At 37.5% G+C, this 24,169-nt stretch overlaps 1 protein-coding gene across 2 annotated transcripts in view; it reads right to left on the bottom strand.

Moving 5' to 3' along the window:
* Positions 1-23,840, bottom strand: part of b4galt6 (UDP-Gal:betaGlcNAc beta 1,4- galactosyltransferase, polypeptide 6) — a 28,951-nt gene extending 5,111 nt beyond the window's left edge. The window contains exons 1-8 of one of the 2 annotated variants that reach the window (XM_079830985.1): positions 23,095-23,840; positions 11,014-11,130; positions 10,474-10,587; positions 6,445-6,566; positions 6,237-6,353; positions 5,812-5,999; positions 3,628-3,750; positions 1,773-1,874 (exon numbers count right to left, since the gene is read on the bottom strand). In XM_079830985.1, the coding sequence (XP_079687111.1) occupies positions 1,773-1,874; positions 3,628-3,750; positions 5,812-5,999; positions 6,237-6,353; positions 6,445-6,566; positions 10,474-10,587; positions 11,014-11,130; positions 23,095-23,209 (998 nt within the window). In that variant the 5' untranslated portion in view covers positions 23,210-23,840. The remainder of the gene's footprint in view (positions 1-1,772; positions 1,875-3,627; positions 3,751-5,811; positions 6,000-6,236; positions 6,354-6,444; positions 6,567-10,473; positions 10,588-11,013; positions 11,131-23,094) is intronic. The other variant, XM_079830986.1, reaches the window with a different exon arrangement.
* Positions 23,841-24,169: the final 329 nt, after the last annotated feature.

The following is a 24,169-nucleotide window of genomic DNA, read 5'->3' as shown; positions in this document are numbered from 1 at the left end:
CACATATGCAGGTTACGTTTCTTCCTGAACAAATGTGCACCCGAGTCCGTTTCACGTGAATCGCGGGACCGTTCGAGCGCCACCTCCTTCAGAGTCTTGGGTTCGGTGCGCACCGAGCCCGCGATTGACAGCTTTTATTAGCAGTTTTTCATGCAAACCGTGCCGCTTTTCGAACTAAAATGCCAATGACTCCATCTCACAGTGCATGCAGAGATGGATCAGCATTTATTGCGACCAGATCGATCCGCCCTGAACAGTGCTGCGCTTCATCTGCACATATATTTATAAAAAAAATTATTTAATTAAAAATTGAAGCGATTTTTTTGTAGCACGTGCGACATATATGTCTATATACGCACTGTACAGCCCTGTTAATCACCCCAAATAACCACTGAAAAACCACTGAAGAACCATACAGGGGCTTAACAGGTTCTGTATATGGTAGCAGTGCTATATGGCACCTCAGTCATCCCAAAGAACTGGTGAAAAACCACTAAAGAACCACCAAGATTTGGTGCTATACAGCACTTAAAGTGGTTATCCTATGATTACGAGTCAAAGAAACACTTTTAGTACTATAAAGCACCATTTATTTTTTAGAGTGTAGGGTTATTTTGTAGGGGAGTGCATCTGCATAGAAAATAATAGACTAATTACAAGCATCAAATGCAATAGAACAAAGATACAAATGAAATAAGCAGTGTTATATCAGGGTTCCCACATTTTCATGACTTTTTAAAGCACCTTTTATTTTATATCAAGCACAATAAAAGTGCAAAAACTTTGAGCACTTTTTAAATCAGCCCAATGCACACAGCCGTATTGAGCCATAAACACATTTCACAGTGCGGTTTCACGGCCCCCACGTGTTAAAGCGGACAAAAGGTCATGATATTAAAAATTGCCTATACCGCCCTAACGAAAGCCAAATTGAACAAATAGATCTTTATTAATCCATGCACACCCATACTCTCATTTTCTTCACAGTAAAATGTCAGTGACGCACAAAAGGAAATACACTGTTGCCAAAAGTATTGGAACACCCCTCCAAATCATTTAATTCAGGTGTTCCAGTCACTTCCATGGCCAGAGGTGACTCTGAGCAGGTCATAGTTTGTCCATTTTATCTTAAACGAAGGCAATTCACCAGCATACGAACGTTCGCCTATCAACGGGTTGTTCTGTTTGGCCAGTGGCCGCGCGAGCGCACAGTGGTGAAGTGGCCGTTTGAATTGGACACAGAATCGATTCTGAATTTTTGAGAATCGATTCGGAATCGTTGGATAAAGAATCGCGATGCATCGATCCATCGACCTTCTCTCCCATCCCTAGTATCCGTATTGTTTCTCAATTGTTTACAACACATAACCGTGACGGGCATTCTGACTTAATTTTGCATGCACATGTCCGCTGAAGCTCAAAAGGAACAGAAAGAGAACTCGGTGAATTCTGTGTTCACATGTTGTCTGCATGGCTCTATGTGTCTTCTTGCTCTTGATATTTAAACTGACAGGACAACACATGCAAGTGATAAACTTTCACTCTATGATGGTTAAATATGATGGGCAAATAATCCGAATCACATGCGTTCCGAACCAGGCAATTCGTGGCCCATAAGGATCACAGATCAACTGCGATCCCTATACTTCACATCGCACATCCTGCTATGTGACTATAATGGATGCGCACATCGCAATATCACTGCTAAAACGATATATTGTGAAGCCCTAATCTTAAATACCTAGTGTTTATGTATGTGTGAGCACACTGACCTCCCCAGGAACTGCACTTCTCCTCGGTGGTGATGGGGGATTGATTTGTATTTGCCAATATCACCTTCTGGCCTGGTCACATTGAAACCTGCGTAATGAACCCTGAGAACAAGAAATCCACCCACACACACACACACACACATGTTTCTATTACATATCCATCTATTTGTTTGAGATAACAGGATTCATACTTTAGGCACGCACAGCAATATGGTGAAGCAATAACTTCTTTTTATACTGCTCTTAGGAATATGCACAGCAGTGTTAATTTTAACAGCAAATTTTGATTTAGTTTTAGTCATAGGCTCTTGACTAAAATGTCATTTAGTTTTAGTCATATTTTAGTCACCTGAATTGTTTTAGTTTTATTTGACTAAAAATACACTTTATAAAAATATATATTGATATTTTAGTATCATTGATGAACTATTTTTTGTTAATATTTTAATGTCTTTTTTTAAAACGTCTATAAAGTTTATATAATTTTTTCAGTTAATTTCAGTTAATAACTTCATATTTATTTAATTTCAAGTGATGATGTTTTTTTTTATGGTTTTAGTTAACTATTGTAACCCTGATACTGTATTGAATAAAATATAAAAAAATATCTTCTTAGTCTTTCCTCCTTACTAAGAAATAATTGGGAATTAAATTAAATACAGTCTATTGTGTAACCAAAATATCAATAATGACCAGGGAAAAAACAATGCGTGACTTTTAATAATAAACAAGCTCGAAATACACTGTGACTCTTATTTTGAAATGTATGCGCCTTACTAGTGCAGTTGCAGGCTACCATAGACAGTAAAAGAAATTGACACAGCGACCCCATAGACTTCCACGGGAAAAAGGGAAGTCAATTAGAAGCACTCACTTCCTGATGGCTGAGCGTACTGCACAGCCTCAGACGGAGCTTTACGACGTAGATGTGACGTGAGCAACCTGTCTGACAGTTGTAAGTCTTCTAGTAGTTGTGCAAAGTGAAATCGGAATCACGTTGTTGAAATATTTTGTCCCGTTGCTTTTGGCTCTCTATGGGCTTCTCCCCATGCTTCTCCCTTGACTTTATGCCTCCACGTCCCCCTGATTGCCTCATAGACAGTAAAAGATTGCCTGCAAGCTTCTCCTCCTGTCTATACTGTAATCTACGGGTACAAAAACGGCTTCTAGGGGGCGATAGTGTCAGATACAAGGTAAGGGAGCCTTTTATACATTGTCGTGTTTCTTTAGAAATAAATAATGGTCAAATGGAGTCTTTAAATGCCTCAGATGTTAAGTTATTCGCTGTCAAAGTGACGCCAAAATGAATTGGAGTCAATGGGATGCTAACAGCAGGTGATGTCTTGGTTAGCAATGGCTGCCTCTATGGAAGGTTCGCTTTCCGGGTGCTGGATTACCCCCTTGCAGGCTGCTCATTCAAGTTCAGACGAGACCATCTTAATCACATGACCATATAAACTTTGTGAAGTAAACAAACATTTTCATTATTCATCAGCATTAGTTCATAAACAATTGCCTGGCATAAATGTGCACTATTCATTGATTATGAACCGCTCTGAAGCGCTGTTGCATGAGCCTGTAAAACGCTCAACAGTACAGTGTTTTCCTGCAGTTAGATCAGCACATAATTCAAATGTGCGCATTTATTACATTTATTATCTTCCCTAATCGTCCCTCCCTAACATTATCTCGTTTTTATTCGTTGGCGAAAATTACATTGTTTTTGTCATTCAAAACAGTTTTTTATTTAGTTATCATCTCAGTGAAAAAAATGTTGTTGACGAAAAATATGAATACAATTATTTGTCAACCAAATTAACACTGATGCACAAACCTCTAATTAAATATAACTGACCTGTTCCAGAGGTCATCGTCCTCGCCGCCCCAGCCCCAGAATGCATTGGGAAAGCCATTGATCTTGAGGAATTGTTTGACAGTAAGTCCACTTACTCCACCAAAAAACTCATTGTAGGGTAGGCTGAAAACACACACACACACTTCAACACTCAGTAAACTAAAGTACCACTATGCAATCACTTGTAAAAATTTCTAAGAATTAAAACAAACAGGAAAAGGAGCGGGAAAAAAGAAAAAGAAGAAACAGAAACCTTACCATCAGGATTCACTTGAAAGCAATAGGCAACAAAAAACAAGCCTTTTAATAGCACAGACTATCATGCTACTTCATAAGGTGATGAGGAGATACATCACACTATTACTTCCTTCCAATCTCCCCACAAAGCACTTTTCGATTCAACCAGAATACACCCGCATGAACAACCGTCCTTTCAAACTAAACCAAAGCAAATCTGAACCACGGGGTCTTAAATCAGTCCCTAGTCACATGCAAAATAAGGGTAAATTCTCCAACTACCCAAATACTTTTGAGAGACAATAAGAGCTGCGTTTACACCTCATTACACAAATGACATAATCTGCATAACAAACAGTCCTAAAATCACCACGTCCCAAAAGCATTTTAGTCCTGCATTACATCAAAGTTCTATGAGCTGCTGTGTTAAAACGCAAAACAAAATGTGAAGATGAACTGCAGCTCTGCATTTATTTGACCAAACATGTGAGCTGGTCTTTTTAGAACAAGACACATATATGCAGAAACAGCACAGCAGGAAGTGGATTTAAGGATTAAGGGGGTTTCAGGCCCTTAAAATGTACAAAATGACAGGTTTCCTGAAGCCCTTGAAAATGATTTGAACAAACATGGATTATTAGATGAATTAGATGAGGGAAATGTTTCAACATTTCTAAGATTATATATATATATATATATATATATATATATATATATATATATATATATATATATATATATATATATATATATATATATATATATATATATATATATATATATATATATATATATATATATATATATATATATATATATATATATATATATATATATATATATATATATATATATATATATATATAGACTCTTAACCTTGTTATGAAAGAATGAATGGCTAAACAAGTTTAATGACACATTCATTAGGAAACGCAATTGCCAAATAAAAAGCAATGCAAATACACCCTGAATATTCAATAGCCCAAATATAGCGTGAATATGATAACCTCAGATTTTTATATCAAATTAAAGCTGCATTACAAATGTTTTCTTCATCTAGTTGTCTTAACTAAGTTCACACATTCACATCTCATGAATCAAGGAAGTGACATGGCAAAGCAACAAAACCACAAAAAGACAAGATGGTTAATAGTGAGAAACTATTTTGTTTTTACACATTATTGACTCTCAAGTGTTTGAAAATGTTTATGTTTTTGGTTACATGAATTTCAACAATACAGATTTTTCTTTGTTTCAGTGAAAAAGCTACTTTTAAGCTTTAAAGGGATAATTCACCCAAAAAATTTAAATTCTGTCATCATTTACTCACCTTCAAGTTGTTCCAAACCTGTATGAGTTTCTTTGTTCTGCTGAACACAAAAGATGATATTTTGAAGAATATGGGGAACTATGGACCCCATTGACTTCAATAGTAGGAAAAAATACTATGGAAGTCAATGGGGTCCCTTCAACCAACATTCTTCAAAATATCTTCTTTTGTGTTCAGCAGAACAAAGAAATTAATACAGGTTTGGAACAACTTGAGGATGACTAGCCCAAATTAAATATTCCTTTAATCAGAAAGATAAACCCGCACAAACACAACCAACCAACTAACAACCAACTAAACACAAATACATATATCCCTTAAGATCCGTAAGGGTCTACAGGTGGTGGATAACATCACAACAGTGTATACGCTCACGCACTTAAACACGACAATGTGTGCTCTAAAACACTACAATTATTTAAATCTCGAGCCTAGAATTGTTTAAAATACGTACTTTGAAAACAAAATGAACTCAACTTAGCTGCATTAAAAACCTGTAACATCAAGAGCCGGGCAATAAAGAAAATAAATGTTAAGCAATCAGAAAATGCAGAACAAGGAGGGTAAAAGTGAAAAGAGAGAATAACTAAAGTAAACCTTGCAGATAGATCACTTACATGTACATGTACTTGTCGAGCTTGGCGGCGAAGTGTCGAGGCATCTGACCACAGCCGTAGTAATTACGGTCGTTTTCTGGGATGTGATCGACGTCGTGAAACACCACACAGTCCCAGTCCAGGTCTTTCATGGCCTCTTTAAAGCCCACATTAAACAGCATGGCACGGTTAAACGGCTGAGTACCCGCCTGAAAGCACATACATACATACATGACTTAAAAATTGCACAGACTAGACTAAAAGACAACTTCAAATCCATCCCATTTACTTTCTCAAGTATCAGTACATTAGTTGTCCACATGCATTTAATTTCTTTTATGATGTCTTATTGCATGTTATTATTGTTGATGAGCTCACCAGGAAAAAATCCAGAAAAATACACATGTTGTTATGGCAATAAAGTTTTGAATTATTAGTGTACACACCTGTTCAATGACATAAAAAGCAAACTGCAAGCGTTGGCGTTGGAGCATAGGGGCGAGATGCTGAAAGAGGATGGGAAGATGCTCATGGCGATTCCTAAAAGGGATTAGTATGGCCACCTGAGAGAAAGGAAGAGAGAGAGGCACAAAAGCAGTCATGCGGATGTCCTGATTACCTATTTTGAATGACATAACCACAACAGTGACACACCTTCCAGCGTGGTTTGCAATCTTTGGGCTTCCAATGGCCTCCAAATCGAATGTCCAGACGTTTGAGCCTCAGTTCAATCTTCTCCATAGGAACCTCCGTCATGTTGACTTCCATCTGACCCTCTGCAAGGAGACAACAGCAAGCAAACAAGAAAAAGATTTTTGAGAATAACATTTCTGACTGGGAAGTGTGTGAAGACTAACTAAAATAAAAAATAAAAACTTTTGACAGCAATTTTTTTGGGTGTTCCTCATAAAGAAAGATACAGTTTAGATACAAATTAGATACAGTGTACAACTGGGATATCTAGATTAGGGAGCTAACTGGCTAGAAGGCATTTTAGACGAACCATAGCCAAACTCCTCAAACAGAGGCTGTTTTTTGCTGCTTTCTAAGACCCTTTAGTAGGCCTTTATCACACTTCCTATTTCCGGTAAGTGAAGCAGTGCAATCAAAACGCGGGTGTAGCTGCAGCGATCCGGTAGCCTGGCGTGGCCATACTCAATTCTAGTCAGAATTTGAGTCTGGTACCGCTCCATTGAGCTTTGATTATGGGGGCGCGTTTCAACCGAGCCAGGAAAGACCTCAATTGGATAGACCCACAACCAATCAGAGCAACGGAGCGACGCGTAACGTTAGTTGTCAAATGTCAACAGAACTCAACTGCACTGTGTTGCCAAGTCCGTGTTTTTCTCCATGTCCGCGGGTTGAAGCGACCCCAATTATGTGATTATATAAACCCAGGAATGCGAATTTTAGCAGGCAACCTTGCCAAAATAACATATTTTGCCAACCAAACGCCATTTTTTTCCGGAGAACACCCCGGAAAGTTATTGTTTTGGGCTATAGTTTTGAGTAGCAATTGTGCGCGACATTGCAAAAACACTTGGAAACCCTGTCTGCACGCACGCTGGATTAAGTAACGTTACAAGAAAAAGATGAGTGTAAACGATCTTTGCCAGTAATAAAATTATTTAAGGATACACAGAGTACTTACCAACACGATCATTATTTCTGAGAGAAATAGTGAAGGTGAATGCATATACGAACAAGTTCTCCGTTTAGGATAAGAGCAAATTCAACCCAAGAGCCTTCGATGACGTGGATGATTACGTTACTGTTTATCATCTGTCCATCATCGTCTAAAGCCCGCCCTGACAATTGCATTGGTCCGAACAGTTTCTGTTCGGGCATAATTACTCCTCTATGGAGCGAGTCCAGACCGAATTGCCCGAGCAAAAAAAATTGTGGGCGGGGCTAAATTCGGCTGGCATCCAGGCTAGCGATCCGGTGCTCTAATACTAAATAATGACATCCTTACCTCAGATTTGACCATTTCCTGACACTAAAAGAATAGAGGAGAGCATGGGTGAGACTGATATGGCGGGATGAAGTTGTATGTTTGTGTGTTGTATGCATTTCCAAACTGCGGATGTTTACGTGTCTCATATCGTCAGCCTGCTGAAATGTTCCCATCTATATGTGCATTCTGAATAATAAATCAATTTCTAACCTGCCGCAGTCCAATGATTGAGTCTTCTCATTAACAGTGTTTCTCTTACTAATCATATGTCATACCTGTTGTTACATTTTTTAATTAATTTGACTGATAAACACCCTTACGAAAGTTAACCATGGTTTTATTATAGTAAGAATGTAGTAACCATGTTTTTTTTCGTGGATTGACTACCATTTGTATTACTTTTACTACAAATACCATGGTTAAACTACAAGAACCATATTTTATTTGTAATAAAACCATGGTTCATTTTCATGTAATAAATAGATGAATGAATGCGCGGTAACTGCCTTAAAGAAAGTTAACGATGTTAAGCATTTAATTAATCTTAAACAGTAATACGTTAACAGCATGACTGAATTTTGGCATAAATGTGTGAATTACATATACTGTAGGCTACAGTGAAATGATTGTCAATGAAAAGTGACAGAACAATGCTAAAATATTAATACAAATCAATATGTTGATTCAGATCTTATTCGTCAGGTCTCACACACACTTCATCGCGGTCTATTTAGACGAGCACTGACACCGTGTGGTGAAATAATCACGTATGTTTACGACAGGTCGGATTAAAAAACTACAAGTTCAGCAGAGTTTGGAAAATCCTCTACACAGTAATGATCAGTTTATCTCTTCGCCTGTCTCAGAAAATGTCCGGATTTTTAAATCATCCTCCATATGTTTATTTTAATTGTCGTTTGTTCAGCTAGGTGTTCACAGCACATTGAAAACATGCATAACCGGCGTACTTCCGGTATTCAATTCCTCTGTGATAAAGGCCTGTTGGGGTGTGAATTGTCACTGGTCTCACAATTTGATTACGATTATGTCAACGATTGGATATCACGATGCGTTGAATCCTCAATATTCAATATTACTGCACAGGGCAACATTTTTGTCAATTAATACAAACAGTCAGATATATGAACTCCCTTTTCATTTTATCTGCTCCAAGAAAGTATATTTCCTGAATGAATTCCTCTGGATAAATATTATGTACAGTATAGTATGTACATTTTTTTCTCAAGAAAAAAAATCTCACCTAATGCTGTAAACATAAAGAGAGCCTTGTCAGCCATGTAAAATTAACAACTCAAATTAAATATAATGCTGTTTTTATTATATTAACAATGTTATAATATGTTAATGATAGGAGTAAAAATATAATAAATATGTAATATTGTGCACACATATTTAGCAAAATACTCCTCTCTATAGCTATATAGCTATATTTTTCCAGCCAACTAACAAGCTATGTTTGGCTTTCCTGAGGTAAATGTAACGTTACATGACATTGTTCTCCAGCTGTTTTATCCGCTTGTTAAGTCGTGACGTAAGGAACGCCGTTTCTGGGTCCAAGCCTCAACTCGTTTCACTTTAGAATGCCATCGACGGCCGTTTATGAGCGCTATTTATTCATATTAAACATCAAACATTTAAAAACGTTAAACATTTTAAATACTTACAGTCTACACAACCGTCTCTGTGCTCACATCGTTGCAGACATTAATATTTTAAAGATTTATAAAAGATGAATCACTGTCTGGCCATCTGGAATTTTGGTATGGAGATACAGGTTATGATTATATATATATTTCTTGCAGTATTACACCACATTGTGTGTGTATATTAGCACCGTTTGTTGTTTTTCTTGTGGTATGAGAGAGCGCTGCCGCGTGACGTCAGACTTAACAACCGGACTATACTACATCTCACTACAGTGGTTCTAAAATAACTTTATGAATCGGCGATAATAGTTTTTGTGCGCAAAAAAACCCTAAATAACGACTTACATAGTGATGACGATTTCAAAACAAGGCATCATGAAGCTTCGAAGCATTATGAATCAGCGAGTCGAATCAGCGGTTTGAATCGCCAAATTTCAGCAGTTTGGCGGTTTGACACGCGATCCGAATCATCATTCGGCTCACTGATTCATGACGCTTCGAAGCTTCATGATGCCTTGTTTTGAAATCGTCATCACTATGTAAGTCGTTATTTAGGGTTTTTTTGCGCACAAAAACTATTGTCGCCGATTCATAAAGTTATTTTAGAACCACTGTAGTGAGATGGACTTTGTAACGACGTCTTTAGTACCTTTTAAGGGTCTTGAGAGTTAATCGTGCCATTGTGCCAATGGAGGCCTTTCAGAGCCATCAGATTTTAACTAAAATATCTTCATTTCTGTTCCGAAGATGAACGGAGGTCTTTTACGGGTGTCGAACGACATGAGGGTAAGTAATTAATGACAAAATTTTCATTTTTGGGTGAACTAACCCTTTAATGGCCGATTTCGGATGCAGCAAAAAAAAAAAAAAAAAAAAAAAAAAAAAAAAACATCAGGCTAATTAAAGCAAACAGGTTTACCCTATATATCTGTCCTTTAAGTGCCCTTTAGTAAAGCTTATTTGTATACTTATTTGAGTATCGCATAATTATCTAAGCAAAATCACAAAACTGTATTTAAATAATTTGAATAAAGTAGACAAATTAATTGTTTAACTTACTCATAGAAGGTAACCGTTGAGGACAGGGCAGGTTCTGAGCATATGTGAAGTTCTCAGGGAGGTATGTGGTTGGCTGAGCGATATACTCGCTAGAATTATTTCCATCTGGATAATCTATTAAAACAAAGACAGACAAACACATATTAAAGTTAAATTGAACTGCCATTCCCATTTTGTGACTTATTCATGAGTGAAAGGTATTCAACCGAGCCAGACTGAATGAGAGTGTCTATATAGCTCTTTGGCTGTTGGTTAAGATCATTCAACAGCCTATGACACCAGAGAATTTATGTTTCAGAAGACCATGTTATTACATTCTGACTTCTGAGATTACAAATACTTGTTTGCTGTGGAACACCATAATGAATAGTTCACAGCGAGACCAGGAACATTCATTAAGTGAGGAAATAAGGTCAAATTGACTTCCTAACTACACAAAGCAGAACGTGGAATAGTATACCTAGGCCTTTGCCATCGGGTTCTGTTCAAAGATCAGTGTGGTCAAAGTTAGTATGAAGGGATGTTGTCGTTGACTCTTACCTGTGCCGTTGAGAGTACTGTTCTTATTGGTGTATAGCCTGATCATGTGACCAATGGTCCGCACATTGTCTCGTAACATGATACCCTGAGCCTGTACCATGAAGAAATATGTGTTGACTGAAACAGAGAAAGAGAGAGGGAGAACATTTAACGCATTTCCCAAATTATGTAAAGAGGAAACAAAAATGTTGTCAACAGTGCAATGACCTCAGAAGTACGCTGAATGACAAAAATACGTAATAACAGAAATTTGGATGGCAAAACTGAAAGCTTTTTTTTTTTTCCTCTTCCTGGGAAGCTCTTAAAAGCATCATTAGAAAATGGCAATTGTTGAAACTATAAGCAGCTATCATTGCAAGCATCAATGTTTGTCTGCGGTTTAGCCACGGCTATTGTCAATGTAATGTAGTTTTAGTTTAACTGTTACAGAAAGGTTATGTCAGCATTCCCAAGTCCAAAATGTTTCCTGAGTCCAGATATGAAGAGAAATTAACTGAGATCAGCAGATTGTCAACCGGTACTTTTCAACTGTAGGTTTGAAGGGAAGTCTGGACTGAATTTCACATCCTGCTATGGGACAATCTATGTAAGCAGACATGTGTAAACCCATTACGTGTGTAGACTAAAATCTAAATGACTGAATGATCCTTTGGTTGCATGTAAAGGACCAGCTTGCTTGCATACAGTGCCCTCCTTTAGTATTGGCACCCTTAGTAAATATGAGCAAAGTCAAAATATGTGAAAATAAATCTGCATATTTTTTATCCTTTTGATCTTTCATTCAAAAATGTCTAAACTTTCACTGAAGTCAAACAATTGAGAGTGCGGGGGAGGTCTCATTATGAAAAGTTTTTCTCCGATGCATGTTGGTCACAATTATTGGAACCCCTAGAAATTGTGGTAACACTTTACAATAAGGTTGTATTAGTTAATGCATTAGTTAACATGAACTAACTATGAACAACACCTCTGTTCATCATTAGTTAATCTTTGTTAACGTTAGTTAATAAAAATACAGCTGCTCATGGTTTGTTCATGTTCACAGTGCATAAACTAATGTTAACAAGATTTGAATCATGCATTAGTAAATGTTGAAATTAACATTAACAAAGATAAATAAATGCTTCAAAAGTGCAGTTCATTATTAGTTCATGTTTTGTTTACTAATGTAGTTAGTTAACTAATGAACCATATTGTAAAGTGTTACCGAAATATTTTATGAGTAAAATATCTCTGAAGTATATTCCCATTCATATTTACGTAAAGAATATAAATTTATATACTAATCATATAAAATAAAGAATATAGTTCTGATGTGCAGCAAAAGATTGTTGAGCTTTACAAAACAGAAAGTGGCTGTAAGAAAATCTAAATCATTGAAAATCCCCATTTCCACCATCAGGGCAATAATTAAGAAGTTCCAATATATTCAATGGGTCTCATTCACCAAGCATGCATACACAAAATGTCTGCGTGAAATGTGCGTACAAACGATTTTAAGAACAAATCACAATTCACCAAAGATTTCGAAAAGAAATATAGGAAGAACTGAAACTTACTCTCTGTATGGCTTTATAATCATGTAGGGATGAAACGGTATGGAAATTTCACATCACGATTATAGTGACCCAAATTATCACGGTTATCAATATTATCACGGTTTTGTTCAAATGAGATAAAAGTGTTCAAAAAGAACAGATGCACACACTGAAAACATTTTAACAAGTTTTACATTTGAAAATCAACAAACAACAAATAAATCAAGCAGCTCTATGCACTTTTTTAAGCTAGATTCTGTGGGATTTTCTTCCTTATAATGGCCATCGACAATAGCAACGCATAAATAATAATAATTTGGTGTAAATATAATCTCTAATATTCTCTCTGATGAGAATATTGCTTGATAATATATTTACAGTGTTCTATCAGCTATGACACATTTAAATCTAGCATATTTTGTGTAAGAGCCCAAACAGTATCCTAGTGAAGTAATGCATATCCATATTTTCATATGATTTGACAGTTTATTTTTTTAAATATCAAAAATCCAAAAGGTGTGCATCATACCTGACACCTAGATGAACACTTTACAGTCAGTTTTATGACCAATTAATTCTCTTCAAATTCTATTGAAGTTAGAAACGTGTATACCAATGTATGTAACTTTAGAGACGGTCCCTAAATTTGCGAATCTCGAACGTCAAGCCAACTTTATGGCAGTCATATCAGATGCGCTGTGGTTCTGCTGTGTTTGTTTGAAACTCTTTTCGCTGCTGAAATAGAACAAAACCAGTCAACCACTGTATGATGAGTGAATCTCCTGCGTACATCACATGTTCATCTCCGCTTTGAGTGCAGATACCAGAGAGCGCGCGCTCCGAACAAAACTCTGGCTAATCTGAACGCCTCTGATTATTAGACATCGCATTCATAAACTCAATAGAAACACGTGTGATTTGTAATGATGCGCAACGCGATTATAACAAGTGGCTTTTGAGAAGACTATAATAAGTTCAACTGCCAAAGTGCTATAGTGTGAGTGTTACACCACAGCCGAAAAAACGTAAGTTACACCCGCAAATGCGAGCCCTGATTATTATCCCTTAAATGTCACTAGGGTTGTCACTTTTGTAAAAAAAAATCCTGTTCGATTTTTGAGACAAGTGTTCATTGAATCGATTCCAAAATCGATTTTAAATGACGTTTTCATTTTCAACGCTAAATATAGCTTACGCCAATCCACGGACAACTAACAGGCATTAGGATGAAAGTAAAGAGGGCGCTTGAGACGCACAAGTCAGCAATGTTTCTGATGGTTTATTTTGTGCACAATGACAAACAGGAGTGCAACATTCTGGGAAAAAAAACATTAAGCAGAGTGGACTGCCATAACGTCAAAGAAAAACATTAGCTACAGGCTTTAACATGGCTGTGTTTACGATTATAAATTCCACAACAACAACAAAAAAATTGTAGCCCATGAAAAGAGGTTGAAAATAAAGCTTAAAAATGTACTAGCCTACACTGAATGTGAAGTTCGTGTGGATAATAATTTAACGTAATTATTCAACCGTTTAAAATGAAACTTTGAATGAACTTAGCTTGCGAACAGGCCATGTGTTTTTTTTAATGGAACGTAACCGACACTTAGGCTATGCGGGCGTTACTGATGCATACAATGACATGGAGGCGCTGGCTCCGCGTGAACAACGGCTTAAATTAACAACTACCCTACAAGGAAAAAAGCTTTAGTTGGGGCAGCCCTATAGCCATTTATTTCAGATAGACCTATATAGGGATGGGCGATATCTTATCGTTTGCGATATACCGGTAAAAATTCTCCCCACGATAAGAATTTGTCTTCCCGCGATAATAACGATAAAGCCTAGTTGATGGCGCGACCCATCCGCACCGTGCCACCGCTGGCCGTCTCTTGATGCCCTACGCCGCATTCACACGGGGCTTCGGCGTCAACGCTTGACGGAGGGCGTGGCTGAAGCTTGGTGCTGACGCGACCGTCATAGTGACAACAGCTAATCACATACTTGCCGCTTGGACCACAACACAACACAAAAAAGCGCCTTTTTTGACAGCTAGTCTGTGAGACTATTTTGTGTATGAAAACTGTTTACCATTATCTGCACTTTTACAGAAGACAATTATATCTGCAACTTTTCCATTTCTGAAAAGGCTGGTGTGGAATTTTACATAAAAAAATAATTAATTATATATGTGTGTGTATATATATATTTAAAAAAAAAATTGTTTTATGTATTATAGGAGACTATTTGATGACTTGTACATTTTACTTTAGATCATTGTTTGTTTTTCTGAGACTCAAGAATGCATGGAGCTCTCGCTTGTATCCAAAAATATGGGGAATGATACTACATTTATCGTCATTGATATCGTTATCGCAATAAATACTAGAAAATATTGGGATAAATTTTTAAGTCCATATCGCCCATCCCTAGACCTATATTTGTTCCAGCATGTCACAAAGGGCATTTCGGGTTGAGCGAGCGGCGCTGAGAGGAATGAGAAAGCTGCTCTCCATTCTGGAGGAAATAGCGCTCATTCTTTTCTACGCACACAGCATTGTCACAATATGACCTCATGCAAGTTTTAAAAACATATTTCAACATATTAATAATACTGTTAATAACTTTTTTATTTGTTTAATTCGTTTTTTTCTTGCTCGTTCGTCTTTGGCTCAAGGTTCACGTTATTTCCTAGACGTAGTTTTGGTATTAAGGTCAAAGTCCACTTGCCTTGCGTTCGCAGATGTGAAGTGTTTCCCCCGATTACAGCGACTCTCTTCTGGAATGTTCTGCAGACAGGGTGACCATCTTCGATAGAAGGGAAGTTTCCCTCAGGACTTTTGTAAAAGCCAAAATATGACCACACCTCAGATTTAGTCCTTTTAGAGGGCTGAAAAAATCCGGCTGCGTCAGACGGATTCTAGTTGGACAGGATTTACTGCGAGTTTTCAAAATCGTGATAATCACACGCGGTTTAAATGATAATTAAATTTTAAACGATATTACTAACCGTCCGTCAGTACATTTTATCGTGGTTTATCGTGAAACCGGTAATCCCTAATAGGGATGAAACGGTATGGAAATTTAACATCACAATTATAGTGACCCAAATTATCACGGTTATCAATATTATCACGGTTTTGTTCAAATGAGATGAAAGTGTTCAAAAAGAACAGATGCACACACTTAAAACATTTAAACAAGTTTTATATTTGAAAATCAACAAACAACAAATAAATCAAGCAGCCCTATGCACTTTTTTATGCTAGATTCTATTCTGTGGTATTTCCTTCCTTATAATGGCCGTCGTCAATAGCAACGCATAACGCATAAATAATAATAATTTGTCGTAAATATAATCTCTAATATTATCTCTGTAAATATATTCAAGCAATATTCTCATCAATGTTCAGCAATGATGCATTTTAATCTAGCATATTTTGTGTAGCCCAAACAGTATCCTAGTGAAATAATGCATATACATATTTCCATATGATTTGACAGTTTATTTTATTAAATATCAAAAGGTGGTCATCATACCCGACACCTAGATGAACACTTTACAGTCAGTTTTATGACTGTCATTCTCTTCAAATGCTATTGAAGTCAAAAACGCGTATAACGTTACCAATGTTGTATGTAACTTTAGAGGCGGTCCTTAAATTCGCCAGCGTTATGCCAGTCATATCAGATGCGCTGTGGTTCTGCTGTGTTTGTTTGAAACCATTTTCGCTGCTGAAATAGAACAAAAACAGTCAACCACTGTATGATGAGTGAATCTCCTGCGTACATCGCACGTTTATCTCCGCTTTGAGTGCAGATTTCAGCGAGTGAGCGCGGCGCGCACTCTGAACATAACTCCGGCTAATCTGAACGACTCTGATAGAAACACGTGTAAGTGGTTATAATGCGCAACGCGATTATAACAGATGGCTTTTGAGAAGACTATAATAAGTTCAACAGCCAGAGTGGCAATAGTGTGTAGCCGAAATAACGTTACACGTGCAAATGGCGGTTATTAATGTCAAGCCCTGATTATCCCTTAAATGTCACCCTAGTCTTGACTGAATTTGTTCGTTCTCTTCACGTTATTATTTCCCAGACGTCCAATTGCCTTGCGTTCGTAGTTTTGAAGTGTTCCCCCTATTACAGCGAGTTTCTTCTGGCATGTTCTGCAGACAGGGTGACCATCTTCGATTAAGTTTCCCTCAGGACTTTTGTAAAAGCCAAAATATGACCACACCTCAGATTTGGTCCTTTTAGAAGGCTGAAAAATCTCCCGGCGCTGTCACTGCCTTCTGACATTTCTCCTCATTCAAAAAACAGCGCTACGCCTGCACCTGCACCAGACTGACGCTGACTGGACAAGATTTACCGTGAGTTTTCACAATCGTGATAATCACACGCGGTTTTAATGATAATTAAATTTTGTACGATATTACTAACCGTCACTAAATTTTATTGTGGTTTATCGTGAAACCGGTAATCGTTTCATCCCTAGTTAGGATATTAGTTTTTTGAGTCATAAGTTATAACCTTATTTATTAAGCTTAAATGGCTCAAAAACAATACTAGGCCTATTTTATTTTATTTATCAGTTTTTTTGTGTGGTGGGGCGGGTGAAAATTCAGGGGAATGGCAATCTTTTATCTATAATCTTGCAGAGTTTGCACCATTTGTAGAAATTAAACTAATTCTAAATTAACTGAGTCAAGATCTTGAAGAACCACCAAGTGTTTATTTTAGAAAATGAGATAACTTAAGGCTACTGTAGGCCATCTTTCCCAAATAAATGTATATAATAAATGTATATAATTATCTCACCTAAATATTTGATCATGCAGTGCATTTTTGTTTTTAAAAACAATTTTTCAGGTAGGTCTAACATTAGTATTGAGGTAAGAAATACTAAAGACATTTAATAAGAAATCAAATGTAAATTAATATTGGTCTTCCCTGAATAAATTAAATTAGATTAATCCTTACACTTAAGGTTGCAAAAGTTAGTCATTCAAGAGCAGTGAGTGTCATAAAGGTCCATCAAACAACACAAGACAAAGAGAAACTCAGAGACAGCAGCAGTTTATTCGACAGCTGTCACTTTAAGAGCGAACACGGATACGGTTACATGCAGTTGCACAAACGTTCACTCGCGAGTCACGACGGGGTTTACGCGCACACTCGTCAAGATGGTCATTTAGTACATACATTTGTGTGTATCTGACCATTTCAGCGCAATTTGTACTCGCAAGATTTTTGTGAGATGGCCTGTGTGTGTGTCTCTCCAGACCGTGCGCGCGAGTGCTGAGCGGTTTGAACACTGGCAAGACTTAAAAATACATGCAAATGATAAACTTTAGTGACGATGCGACACTGCCTCGATTGTGCAAGTGGCAAATCCTGTGTCAACTGTGCAGCTCGCTTTTAGTGCACATGCGATGCGCTGATGTGAAGCCATTTGAGCATTTTGAAAGGGAGAGAGAGAGCGTGCGTACGCGGTGATTCACGCACGCTGTTTGTAACTTACGTCCCACAGAAAGTTTTCAAATGACTGCGCAAGTTATTTAATATAGAAATATGAATTGTACCTCACCTTCAGCATTATAATTATTTTACCCGCGCTGGAAAGAGAATGAGACGGTGTCGCTGCATATCATGCCCTAGCTCTCACGGCAGGTGCAGGTTTTATGTGTCGTCAGCATGCGATCGGTTCATGAGATCGGCCTTTTTAGAGACCGCCGATCAATCATCCCAAAGCAATTATCGACCGATCGAGATCGGTTGCCGATCAATCGGAGCACCCCTAACCGGTACTGTTTTAAAAGTATCGGTTTGGCAACGGTATCGTAAAAAAAAAAAAAACGATACCCAACCCTAATTGGCACTAGTATCAGTTTTCACAAAAATATTAAGCAGTTTAATATTTAACTGTTTTAAACATTGATAATAACAAAGGTTTCTTATGAAATTAAATCGTGAAATGATGCTGAAAATTCAGCTTTGCCATCAGAGAATTAAATTACATTTTAAAATGTAAAAACAGAAACTGATAGGAACAACATTAGGCTTAAAAGATCCTAGAGTACAACATTAATATCACAACCTTCATCTTTTATTTTCAATGGCTGATCATTTATAATTTGCTGTTAGTAGGGCTGAACGATTAATTGCATTTGCGATAATATCGCGATATGATAAAACACGATTTCCTAACCGCAAAGGCTGCGATTACAGTCTGGTCACGTGACACACGAGAGTAAAGTCTGCAGAAGCAACTTGGCACGTTACACATGCCTGGCCTAAAAGTGGAAAAAAACTGTTTGTGTTTGATCTATCTAATATTGTGTTGTTCATACTATAGGCTACAAAAGAGGTGGGAGAAAAGATTCTTCTCCAATGATTCTGGATCGATTCTGAGCTTAGATTTTAACTGCAGGTGCGTGGTGGCGCTGCGTGTGTTTTAGAAACACCCGTATTCTGATTGCTTCCATTATCTCTCTCTCTCTCTCTCTCACACATACACACACACAATCACACACGAACCATAAAATATTTCATAACGTCCGGAACGGTTGACGGCGCGAATCGCAATGACATTCGCAGGCTTCTTTGTACATGATATGCGCTGTGAGAAACTTAGCTTTGATGTCACGCTTACAGAGTGTGTTCTCGCCCGCCGGTATTTTCCTTACAAACGCTCAACGAAGGCTTCATTCATGTCGTTAGGAATGCAGTGTGCTTGTATATTAAAAAATAAGTAACTCACTGACAGAAGGTTTTCCATTTCAAATACTCACGCGGCGCTTTGTGAAGAGTGCTCGCAAGCACGCGTCTGTGTGAGTCTCAAAATGCTTTTATGACGCAAAATTAATGTAAACACCGTCAGTAATGTCTTAATGAATTAAACAGACAGGGCAAAAACATCTTATATTTCAAAAGAGATCTGTGCATTAGTGTGAATGCAGGTCTCCCGCTGTCTATGATGATGTCATGTTTAATAACCAAACAACAGTAAAGCTGAGAAAGAGAAAAATCACTCACAGTTCAGACACTCTTAAATACTGAAAGCACTCTTTGTTCATTGCTTGTAATATGTTTTTTGTTCCTCTTTATGATTTACTAGCTTATGTTTTGCAGCTATATTAGTTTATATATTTAAAATTATTAACATGCAATTGTTTTAATTAAAATGTTATAATGTCCTAGTTATTTTAAAAAGCTTATTACATATATCATAATAAAAAACATTTTAAGTTTTTAATAAATTAATAAGATTAATTAATAAGGAAAAAGTTCAAGAATTGTTTTGGAATCGGATCGTGACTCCCAGAATCGGAATCGGATCGTGAGGTACCAATTAAAGATTTCCACCATTACTATACAATGATGTATTGTTGAATAATACAGAAGATAAAGAGTTAAAAAAATTATCGCATATTAAATCGCAATCGCAATATTGGTTAAAAAAAAAAAAAAAAAAAAAATCGCAATTAGATTTTTTTCCAAAATCGTTCAGCCCTAGCTGTTAGCCAACCAATCATACATTTATGAAACTGAGCATGTTTACCTTAAATGGAAACCCGCTGTTCCAATGCACAAAGAATCTTACAGCTATCAAGACATGAACTCTTTAACAATACAAGCAGCCAGTCAAAATAAGCGCTTCAAAGATGGCCAGCAACCAATAGTATGTGTCAAACTGGCTTGTGTGTGTGAAGATTTCAGCTTGCGATTGTGTACAGATTGTTCAGAGTATGTGCTTGTGGTCAGTTCTACGCATTTGAGATCTGTAAGGACTCGCAGTTTTGTTATTTCTCCTCGCAACGTGCTGATTTGTGTCCACAAACACAATCATATTTTTTTGGGCTTGAGTTTGGAAGTTATTTCAGCAGGTTTATATTTTACGTGCAAGCTTTGTCACTGTGCACACACTGCTGTAATTCACTTGCGAGCTGTTTATGCACTGCTTTGTCCATAAAAAGGCATGCTTTTGAATCTGCTTGAATTAGTAAGAACTAATATTATATATATATCCTATATTGTTGAAAATGTACAAGAAAAGTCAAAAATCATTGTAATACAGTGTTGAAATGAAAACTAGCTTAGTTGGTAGTCAAGTTTATAAAAACTCCAAGCCTAGGAACAAAAAACAAACAAAAACACATTGGTTCTTCCTAACCACCCAGAGCTCTTCATAAATTAGACACAGTCCAGTGAACACTGGTCAAACAACAGCAAGGAAAACATTACCTTTCTTGGGCACTGATTATACAAACACAGCAAAACAAGATTTGGTTGTGTGTTGCTGCTGTATGTATGCATGTGTCAGAGGGTTGCCTGGATTTTTAAAGTAAGCTTTTGGTACAGAGACAAAAAAAAAAAAAAGAAACAAATCAACACAACTGAGATTCAAGACTTTCTTCCAAATTCTAACAGGACAACAAGCAGGCTGATGTTAAATATTACAGCTGCTTAACAGCAACACAACATTTGTGTATACATTCAGTTAAGTAAGTCGAGACTAACTGCGAACGATTTAAGACACACTTATAGCCGTATTGGGATGCCTGCACAAGTAAAAGGCCACTTATGTGTAAAGAGAGTACAGTTTAAAGTACACTTTAAAGGTCCCGTTTTTCGTGTTTTTTTGAAGCTTTGATTGTGTTTACAGTGTGCAATATAACATGTGTTCATGTTTCGCGTGTAAAAAAACACAGTATTTTTCACACAATTTACTTATCTGTATACTGCTGTTTTCACTGTCCTCAAAATGGCTTGAAAGATTTCCCTGTTCTATGAAGTCCCTCCTTCAGAAATACGTAACGAGTTCTGATTGTGCCAGCGGTTCCCGTGTTGTGATTCGACAGCAGCTTAGCGAACGTTACCGGAAAGGTCACGCCTCTTACCATAACGGGGATGCATGCGCTCAATGATCTCTAAGTACAGCGTCCCTGGGAAAGCCAAACAAAGGTGACTTGACTCCAGGATGAAAATAACAGCGTCTCGACGACATGGCAACAAACAAACTATACGAACGCAACACTTCCTATTCTCCACGCGGGAGCAACAAGACCACGCCCCCTTTTCCGTGTGTTCTTGTGGGCGGAGGTTAGTCGACATACTGCTCTACTGACGTAATTAAAGCAGGAAATACCAGGATGTAGTCCTAACCAGCCGTTCGCTGTAGGCTTTGAAAGGGAACTTCTGTTAAATAAAATATCTCGCTTGGCATTGAACTTTGAGCTTTATAATTTTACAGGTATTATAAATGCTCTAACAGCAACATTACACACTAACTAAAGTTTGAAAAATGGGATCACGAAGAACAAGACCTTTAAATCATTACACTTAAACAATATTTTGTCATGCTATAAAGTACACTCATTCTACTGACTAACATACTAAAGCACATGTAAAGTCTACTTGATTCTAATTTTTAAAGAAGTGTGTTATTTGATATTACATTTAACGTTAATATTGTAAATGAACTAAATTGCAAGTTTACCATTACTAATGTGTAATTAAGAATATATTTAAATAGAAACAACAAGTTTAAAAATAAATTCTTGTCATTATATTTGGCACTTTTACCATATTTCAAACAATAGAAGTAAATTATGAAATTACATCGTTTACATCCATTAAGATGTACTGAAATGGAGAAGTTCACCCGAAAAAAAAAAAATCTGTCATCATTTACTCACCCCAAAGTTGTTCTAAACCAGCATGGTTTTATTTTTTCTTCTGAACACAAAATATGATATTTTGGAGAGAAAAAAAAAGTTGTTTCCGGTCCCAATTGACTTCCATAGAATGAAAATTGATTTTATGGAAGTCAATGGGGACAAGAAACTGGTTGGTTACCCACATTCTTCAAAATATCTTCTTTTAAATTCCACAGAAGAAAGAAATGCATCCAGGTTTGGAACAACTTGAGGATGAGAATTTTCTTTTTGGGGGGGGGGGGGTCCACCAAACGTATTAGTGGAGGGAACTATATGTTAGAACTAGGACACCAGCCATAGTTTATAAATGCATTAGGGTATGTGTAACGACAAATACTACGTTGTTTTATAGAAAGAATATTGCATTGAGCAACATACAGGGTGATATCTGTGCTTGCCATGCTCTTACTACAAATAAGTTACCGCTGATGAACCGTTATTTTCAAAAACTGGTAACGTCAGATAAGGATAAGATATTAACCTTCCGTAGTCATGTGATTTATGATAGGAGCAGGTCCAACAAGAGGCAATTTAGATATACATAAACACACGAACAGTTCATTTTTCAATATATCTGAAGCTTGTAGAAAATAGTGGTTCTGATTCATTTAACTGTGTTCGCATAAGGGGATAGGCTATTGGCATTTCTGGGCGGCGTAACGTTTAGATGGGTAACTTCGCACACTGTGGTTTAAAACACAACCTGTCACTAATGCTTGTTTGGGGGGGTGATGATCAGTATCTGGAGTCAGTGATGGATGAAACATGATTAACCGCTTCACTCGCGATACTATTATGTTATCAGACTGACTCACCTATTCCAGGGGCCACATAAATGAAGTAGAGGCAGGTCGTGGACATGGAGAAGAAAAAGATGAAGGCCATTAAGGAGCGGTTGGACAACCGCATCAGCCGCCTCCACTTCCACATTTTATCCCGGCTACTAGCTATCCGTCACTCCCATAAAAACACACAGAACGGAGAAAAGAGACGCTGTTTGGTGTGGTGAAACGGTCATCCGTGGGAAATGTGGAGCTAAATCAGGGTGCTGGTAAAGTCCGCATCGTTCATTCAGCTGGATGCAAGGCCGCAGTGCTCGTTCGCTCTCCCAACAAAGTCAAGAAATTTCCAGATCAAAAAAATAAATAAATAATAAAACGTGCTACATCAAACGGCGTCCGGGCTCGGCGTGCGGTCAACGCGGTTCATTTTGCTCGGTGTCGCTGCTGCTGCTGCTGGTTTAGTGTTGCGGTATGTTTCTAGTGAACGCAGACACGCCTCGTCGCGTTGATGATGATGGTGTTTGGAAATGATGAAGGGAGTGAAAGTGATGATGGTGAGGGACCTGCCCTTCCTCCCTCTTCCCCCCTCTGTGTAAATCCCCCCACGCTCCGGCGACCAGTCCTCCCGAGACGGCGGCGTGAAAAGGCGCTCGACCCTCAGAGGAAACCGCGATGAGCGGGATGGGAGTGGGAGAGCCGAGAGAAACGTGACGAGGCTCGACCGGGATTCCTTCGATTTCGGTTCTGCTGTCGGTGCAGGTGCAGACACCGTTTCCGGTAGGCGTGACCTACAAAATGGCTGCCAGTAAGGGGTTCATGCTTGAGGAATGCTTTCAAAATAAAAGTCTTCACGGCAGAAAACATCAGATACAAGGCTAATTGAAAATCAAAATACATCAAATTACAATTCAAGCAAAAGTGCCTACGTATTTTTATACCACTGACAGAGGTGCTAACGTATTTTCATTAATTGCAGATTTTAATCATTGTTTTGATAAAAATGTTTTTGGATTTTTTTTATTCAACGTCACTTAGATCATTTATGTGCAATAAATGCAGGTAAATACAGAGAAGAAGGAAAATAAAACACAAATGTTAATATGTATCT

The sequence above is a fragment of the Gobio gobio genome (assembly GCF_949357685.1).
Source record: "Gobio gobio genome assembly, chromosome: 12".
Lineage (NCBI taxonomy): Eukaryota > Metazoa > Chordata > Actinopteri > Cypriniformes > Gobionidae > Gobio > Gobio gobio.
Note: the sequence above shows the minus strand (reverse complement) of the source record. Positions and strands in the feature narration are given on the sequence as shown.